The sequence below is a fragment of the Mus caroli genome, chromosome 7 (assembly GCF_900094665.2).
Source record: "Mus caroli chromosome 7, CAROLI_EIJ_v1.1, whole genome shotgun sequence".
NCBI classification, from domain to species: domain Eukaryota; kingdom Metazoa; phylum Chordata; class Mammalia; order Rodentia; family Muridae; genus Mus; species Mus caroli.
Genome location: NC_034576.1, coordinates 16,669,436 through 16,677,613, shown reverse-complemented (window position 1 = coordinate 16,677,613; position 8,178 = coordinate 16,669,436). Strand labels below are relative to the sequence as shown.

The 8,178-nt window shown below is 43.1% G+C and overlaps 1 protein-coding gene across 1 annotated transcript; it reads left to right on the top strand.

Annotated features, from left to right (window-relative positions):
* Window positions 1–397: 397 nt before the first annotated feature.
* Window positions 398–7,951, top strand: LOC110297193 (pregnancy-specific glycoprotein 22-like). Its single transcript, XM_021165934.1, has 5 exons — window positions 398–461; window positions 1,544–1,900; window positions 4,678–5,040; window positions 6,301–6,660; window positions 7,677–7,951. The coding sequence occupies exons 1-5, from the start codon at window positions 398–400 to the stop codon at window positions 7,949–7,951; spliced, it is 1,419 nt and encodes a 472-aa protein (XP_021021593.1).
* The last annotated feature ends 227 nt before the right edge of the window (window positions 7,952–8,178 follow it).

Below are 8,178 nucleotides of genomic sequence, written 5' to 3'. Positions count from 1 at the left end.
CACAGAGAACGAAGAGCAGACTGTATGCTCAGCTGGGTCTTTGTGTCCCTGTAGCTCTCTGTCTTTGGTGCTGAGCAACCCAAGGCCAGGACAGAGCAGATATCTACCCTGGAATGAGCTGTTGTTCTGTGAAGTCATGGGTATGTTACTCAACCCTGTTACTCAATGTGTTTCTTGAACGAGAAACATAAAAGGAAGTTGAGAAGGATGTGGGGCAGGACTCAGACTGAAAGAGATAGAGCAGTGCCTTGGACCCAGAACCCACAACACACAACCTTTTATATTCTGGAAGTGCTCCTGCCTGAGAGGACACTCAGCATACAAGGAGAAAGGACAACAGAGCCAAGTGCTGTGTAGCTCTTGTCCTCAGAGGCAAGACATCACAGTGAAAATAGAGATGAAGGTATCCTCTGTGCTTCACTGCCAGAGATGTGCCCCAAGGCAGAGGTTTCTGCTCACAGGTAAGGGTGCCCATTCTTGCTGTGGGGGTGGAGAGGAACTCAGATGTATGCTGGAGTCTCCTAAGAAGGACAGAAGCCCAAAATGAGACTCAAGGATGTTGTTTGCCTTCATGACACAAAAGGTACAGTGAGAGACAGAGGCTCAGCAGGGAGAAGCTCTCAGCTGACAGGAGGTGCTGAAAATAGAAGAAAAGCCTCAAATGTTTCATATTCAGAGTCAATTACATTGGCTTTCTGAAGACTACTGTTCCCAATCATGACAGGGTTACTCTCCAAATAGACATCAAACAGGGGTGGGTCAGCGAGAAGGCTCAGTGTGTGGAGACATGCAAAGAAAATTCAATCTTCAGCTCCCACATGGGAGATGGAAAGATCAAACTTCTGCTGGCTCTTTACCCTCATCACAGATATTGTGGCATGCAGAGGCACGTGCTGACACTGGAGACATGTACCTCCACACAAATTTCCAATAAACACCTTCACACAGGCACACTAAGACACCTCCCTTCAAAAATAAACATATATACTACATGAGAAAATGAAAAAGTATTTAAATTTCACTTGAGTATAATTACTGTCATTAGCTCCAAATCTGGGAACTATGTAGAAAACCCAGGGAGACACACATAGTTCCGTTCTTGCTTCCATCCTGCCTTCCCCTTTTTTTACTTTATCCACTGGTATTTGAGTCTCTTCCATAAACTGAGGTATCCAAAAAGGGTAGAAGAATCCTTGTCCTTAAAAAACCCTGGTTTTTGTAGAACAAATGTTAGAATATCTGGAAGATGATGTAAGGGTTTGACTTTTGCAGAAAAGGAACAGAGAGCAAAATTCAGAAAGTAAGGATCCCCTAGGAGAGAAAGTCAGAGAAGCATCCTCCCACAAAATATGTTAATACTAAGTGGGGAGAGAAATGAGCAGAGAATTCCATAGAGTTGAAAACACAGTGTAAGACTGTGACATATTGGAACTCATGTTACTCACCTCCACTAAGAAAGGTTGTTACACCCATCCGCAACATCTAAGCTAGGTGATGATCACACCTGCTCAATACTAATGGTTTCTCTTTCTTTCCCATTTAGCCTTCCTTTTAACCTACTGGCACCTGTCTACCTCTTCCCAAGTCAGCATTGAATTAGTGCCACCTCAAGTGGTTGAAGGAGAAGATGTCCTATTCCTTGTCCACAAACTGCCAGAAAATATTATGTCCTTATGCTGGTTCAAAGGGAGGACATTTATAAATTGTGGAATTTTAATGTATGCAAAAAACACAAGAGTAAGTGTGATGGGGCCCATGTACAGTTCTAGAGAGACCTTGTACGGAAATGGGTCCCTGTTGATCCACAATGTCTCCCAGAAAGACATAGGATTCTACACCCTACGAGCCTTAAATAGCCATGGAGATACTGTGTCAACATCCACATTCCTCCACGTAAACCGTAAGTGATTCTCTGTGAATTCTGAATATTGGGTGGTCGTCGTTCCACTAAACATACACAGAAGTGTCCAGCCTGGCCTATGCCTACCTCTACTCTACATTGTACCCCATATTAGTGTTTGAGCATTTAGTTCAGGACACAACAGCAATAGATCAGAATCTTTCATTTGACTTGAGCTTGAAGAAAAACGGATACATGCTGGATAACTCAGCCAAAAATATCAGTTGCTGTCTAGACTGTTGTGTTCTTAAGAAGACTATGTCCTTGAGAAAGACCTTGAGGGAATCAGAGTTGGGCATGATTGAGGAAAAGTGGGATCCTCACAGTGAGTTGAGGACCAGTAAGACCGATCTCAAGACTACTGTCACAGACGCAACTTCTAATGGCTCTGAGAAGCATTTCACAAAGGTTGAGTTNTGATTTCCNGTNAGNAGANAACNGTTGTTTTAAGTAGTCAGTGTCTTCTGNTTTGNCTTTCACAAGGCTTGTGCACTGCCATGAGAGCCACCATTAGGCTAGTACAACTGGACATCTCTTGTGACTCAACAGGGAGAGCAGAGCTGGATAGGTATCATTAACTAACTGTCCTGATAGGCTTATGGGACTTGAAGGAAAGTCCGGGTCTCTAAAAAGAGGGACAGAATACACAGGTACTTCTGAGAAGTGTTTGTCCTCAGGGATCCAACTCAGAGAATTCTCTCCTTCAGGCTAATGGAACAAACTTCTGTTTATGGGGACGGTTCCCCAAAAATGAGGTGCAGTTTCCTCAGTTATCACCAGAGGACAGCATAATGACACACAGTCAACACTCAAAAAAGTATTTTTCGTGAACCAGAAATTTACCTAGTAGCTGAGTTCCATCCATATTTCTATCAACATGGAGTTCTCAGGCCTACTGTCTGTTTAATTTATCTGCTATACTAACAAAGGATCAAACTCAAATTGGGTAGGGTGGGTGTGAGGAGGATACAGCATTGCCCTTTGATGTGTTTCCCAATTAAAATATATGATAACCAAGGAGAATCCATTGAACAGAGGTCCAACGCATCTCAGAAAGAACAGGGATCTCATGGGCAGTTCTACTACACAGTTCAGCAAGTAGAGGGATTGGAGGCATTCTCTTGATATCTTGCACAGGATAAAAAAAAAACCTCAACCTTTTTCCAAGAGTCAGGTGACCTCCACCTGAAGAACATCCAAAGCCTTTGTCCTGGGACATAACCCTGACTAGTGACTCCAGTGAGAATAGATGTGTCCTCTTACCCACACTTATTCAGGTGGTCCTTTTGGCTTACGGACATCCCTGTCAACTTCCATCTTTCAAACACATTGAGAACACAAAACAGACTGAGTGCATAGCTGAGTTGCTGTGTTACAGAGTTGTACAGAATTCCCCTTATTGGTGCTAACTGACTAGGGCCAGGACATAGCAGAGATAAACCTTAGGGTCATCAATTACCTCAAGTCACAGGGAAGGTCGTCAGTCTTGGTGCTCACTCTGTGTTCTAGATAACTGAAAAAAAAAAAAAAAGGAGGGGAGATCGACAGATCAGTGTTTTTATAGAGCAACACCCTCAGATCATGTGACTCTCAGAGATGATCCTACCACAGAAGAGGCTCAGCTCAAAGAGTGGAAGCACAAGAGAACTGGGGAGTGGTGCTGGAGCAGACATGCCACAGAAGGACAGAACAAGCCACAGAGTCGGTGGAGGGGGCACCCTTTTATGCTGTGCAAAGGGTGAACAACTGTCAGGGGCTCATGCTCACAGGTGAAAAAACCACACTTTATATAGTATGAGAGGAGAACACTCATCTACTCTCTGGAGTCTCCTAAGAGACCTGTGGACCTTAGTGGAGTCTCAGGGTTTAGAGGGAAGAAGAAGACACAGAGGGTAGAGGCTCAGAAGCTGCAGGACGGTCTTGATGAATGAGAAGAAGTAAGTTGATGGAAAGATTGTTTTCACCCAAAGTTAATCAGCATGACCACAGTATTCTGAAGACTGATGTTCTCAGCTCTGACATCCCAAATAAAAAACCAAGGTGATGTTGATCAGTGACATGATTGAATAAATATATGCATTATCTTCATATTCGATAAGCTGAGATCGATGAACATAAGTCTCTGAACTCCACATAAGTAGTATATTCTGCACCCACCTACTGACACTGAACTAGTCCTTATATATGTTCAAAGTTAACACAAAAATATAATGTGTAGGTAAGTGTAAAAAACTCAAAGCAAGTGGAATGATCCATTACTGTGTCCCCAAACCTAGGATTTCCTTAGGAAAATCCATTGGCATACCAAGTCTTGGAACATCATTCATTTATTCATTCTCCACATATGTCTGAGTGTTCTTCTAAATAGCATTTTTTCAGTATAAAAAAATCATGGTGCATATTATGCCCAGTCCCAGTAGACAGAAAGACAGATCAGTAAAGAATGTAAAGGTGACATCAGGTGTTGACTGCAACTACAAGACAAACACAACAACAACAACCAGCAACAACAAGCCAGAAAGTCAAGATTCATGGTCTGTAGGGGAAGAGACTAGGAGGCATAACCCAAAAACCAAACAGCTTTGAATGGTGAGCCAGGGCCATGTTGACACCTGAAGAGAGAGCAACAAACAATGAAAGATAAAAGTGCAGGCACACAAAGTTGGATAGGAAGAGAGACACCTAGGATGAGTAATGGACACACCTGCTCAGGACAGTGTCTCATTATACCAAAATACAAAGGTAGCAATTAATCAAATCTGTCTCTTCACTTCTAGTCTTCCTTTGGAACTGTGGGCGCCTTGTTGCCTCTGCTCAACCCAGTATTGAAACATTGCCACCTATTGTTCCTGATGGGAAAGATGTTTTTGTACAGGTTCGCAATCTCCCAGAGAATATTCTAGGCTTTGCGTGGTTCAGAGGAATGACCCAAGTCAGGAAACAGCTGATTGCCCGATACATAATAGATGAAAAAGCAAGTTTTTCATTTGGGCCTGCATACAGCGGTAGAGAGAGACTGTATACTGATGGATCCCTGCTGATCAAAAATGTCACTCAGAAGGATGCTGGATTGTACACCCTCGGGATTCTGGGTACAGATATGAAGAGTGAAGAAGGACATGTAGAAATCCAGGTGGAGAGTAAGTGATTTCCTATAATGATTTCCTGTAATAATTCAGTATTAGGTGGGGCTTAGATTACAGGACTGTCATGCTTAGCCTACACCTCACTCCTCTCTATATCATGTCCCCATGTGAAGGTTTGAGTACTTAGTGCCAGAAAAACATGGAGAGACAAATGGCCAGAGATCACACTCCATCTTCTGACTCCACCTGCATCAAGAGACAACTTGATGCTAACTCAGCCTAAGATGTTAGGTTCTGCCCAATCTCCTGGAGCTCTAAACCAGGGAATGCAAACACTGTCATCTTTCAAAGGTTGGATTAAAGCAACCCAAGGGAACATATTTCCAGTCCTCCATTCTTCTTCTCAAAGATGATAGAGAACAATGGTTTTTGATTGGTTGGTTGGTTGGTGGGTTGGTTGGTTGGTTGGTTGGTTTGGTTCGTTTTTTTATTGTTTGTTTGATTGATTGTTGCTGTCCATTTCATATCGAGATATTGATTACCTCCAAATTAAGATTATCATAAATACAATCCAGTAACTGGTGCAGAGACCATGGAAGAGTACTGTTTATCTGCTTGCTGATCATGGCTTGTTCAACCTGCTCCCTTATATCACCTAGGGTCCCTACCCCATGGATGGAACTGTTTGTAGTGATACAGACCCTCCCATATCATTCTACAATTTAAAAATTATATTACTGACTTTCCCATGGGCCAATGCATTGGTAGTGTTTTCAACTGAAGCCTTGTCTTTCAAAAGGACTCTACATAGGGTGTCAACTTGATATAAACCATTCAACGTAATACTACATCCTCTTCCAAGATCTTAGGATACCCTGAATATCAGATTGCTCCTGTCCCTTGCACAACTCCACTCCTGTGGGCTGCCAGGAAGAGCAGCAAGAACACCTAAAAAGTGAAATCAGGAATTAACTAGAGACACAAGAGAAACTAAGAAAATGAAACAAACAAATGGAAAGGGAAAATCCAGGACCTGTAGCCATCAGAAGAGGCATCACGCCAAACCCTAGCATGTATAAGTCTTTGTAGTGCCTGACTGAGCAGCAAGGAAGAATCCATGTACACATCCAAGGATCACCTCCATGAAGAGGGAACAATTTTCAGGGGCTCTGAGGGAATGTAGGAAATTGTGTTGCTCACCTTGTTTAAGTGGGATAGATACACCTTCACCTGCCTCTTTAAGCTAAGTTAATGATCCATCTGCTCAGGATGGAGTTCACTAGATTTATGTGATGGCTTTTTTCTCCCTTCCAGGTCTGGTTTTGAAGTGCTGTAACTCTCTGACTCCTGCCAAATTCATTGTTGAGTCTGTGCCGAGGTATGCTGTTGAAGGGGGAAGTATTCTTCTTGTCGTTCATAATCTGCCAGAAGGGCTGAGATCCTTCTCCTGGTACTACTCAATATATACGGTCCCAGCCTTTAAAATTGTAGACTACCATGTAATCAGGAATATCACCACCTGGAGTGATGCATACAGAGGAAGAGGGATGGTGTATGCCAGTGGATCTCTACTGCTCCAGGATGTCACTGAGGAAGATGCAAGGATGTACACACTAGAAATTTTAAATATAAATAACAAGGTTGAAAGAGGACACGTGCAGTTTTATGTAAACAGTAAGTGACTCTAAATGCCCTCTGCCTTCTGGGTATGAATTATCCTACTTCATATGCTGGACTGTCAGGGTTGGATTATGCCTGTTCTCCCTCCTGCTGCATTGTCTCCATACTGGGGTTTAGGCACTTAGAGCAGGACACATGCTGGGTAGACTAACTTCAGTCAATCAGAATCCCTTACCAGTCTCTACATCCACAGAGAAGAACATGTGTGGGATAACTCATCATGAGGGAATCAGCCTCAGTGCAGACTCTTGGGGCTCTCACCATGCACATGGGCCCAATACAGACCTTGGAGGAGTCAGCCAGGCACTGGATGAGGGAGCTTTGGGGTCTTCACAGAGAGCACTAGGAGGCCCCCTGCTCCAAAATTTTGCCTCTGGCTGGACTCTAGGTAACACTGGGGAGCTTTTTTGTCAATGATTGGTTTTGACAGGAAATAAGATTTTACTGACTGTCCAAGTTCCATAGGGTGTGGGACCAGTTGTGACTCCTATGACAGTTGCAGTTTTGTAGATCACCTGTATATTCCTTCTCCTGAGTCTCGGTGGACAGGTGCCAGGACATAAGTCAACTGTTCTGATGGACTTAAGAGACTTACAGGAATTTCAGGTCCCCCAATGGAGGGAGATAGGTTACAGTTCTTCAGGGAGCTCCTTGTCCTCATGGGTCTAGCATGAAGAATTTTCGTCCTCCATTAAATAGTAATATATACTGCCAATTTGAGCAGCTCCTCTATCCCAAGATCAGCCCATTACTCGTAAGTAATCTTAGCTCCAGGCACAGTATTGATCATTTATCATGTGCTATGTTATATGGAAACTGAGACATAGAAAACACAATGGGTGAATTAGGGGCACACAAGCCATGGGCGTCTGATAAAAAGCACAAGATATGGTCTATGGTCACAGCTCTAACTCTCCCCCTTGGAAACTTTTTAAAGTATTCAGTAAAGTGGTGCTGGTGGAGCTCTCTGACTGATTATTGTCATTTGATACCCTTCTGTTTTTTCACAGAGATGGTGACAGAGCCCTTCATTCGAATAACCAACACCACAGTCAATGCACGCAGATCTGTGACATTCTCCTGTGTTTCACCTGACATTGGACTCTCCTTCCGTTGGTTCTTTAATAACCACAATCTGCAGCCTACAGATAGGATAAAGCTGTCTCCATCAAAGTGTGGAGTCAGAATAGATGATGTCAGAATTGAGGATGCTGGAGAGTACGAGTGTTTGGTCATGAACCGAGCTGGTATAGGAGTGGGCAGTCATCCAGTCAGGTGGCCTTGATGAATGAGCACCCCCTCCTCTCATCCTACAACAAAATGGCAGCATTTCTTTATTGATGTGATAAAACATGGAAGAAACTTATGTGGTGAAAATGACCAGTTAATATTCGGGTACAGCCTGTATGGTGAGATACAGGGATACACGTGTGTATAAGAATGAGGCAGGATTTAAAGTTAGACTGTCTCCAAAGGAAAACAAAGACATCAATATAGTAAACAGAAACACAA

What these genes read in the sequence shown, in the direction of transcription:
- LOC110297193 (XM_021165934.1), top strand. Translation starts at nt 398, where the DNA reads ATGAAGGTATCCTCTGTGCTTCACTGCCAGAGATGTGCCCCAAGGCAG. An exon ending in GCAGAGGTTTCTGCTCACAG is followed by an intron (nt 462 to 1,543) that starts GTAAGGGTGCCC and finishes TTTCCCATTTAG; the next exon opens with CCTTCCTTTTAACCTACTGG. An exon ending in CGTGCAGTTTTATGTAAACA is followed by an intron (nt 6,661 to 7,676) that starts GTAAGTGACTCT and finishes GTTTTTTCACAG; the next exon opens with AGATGGTGACAGAGCCCTTC.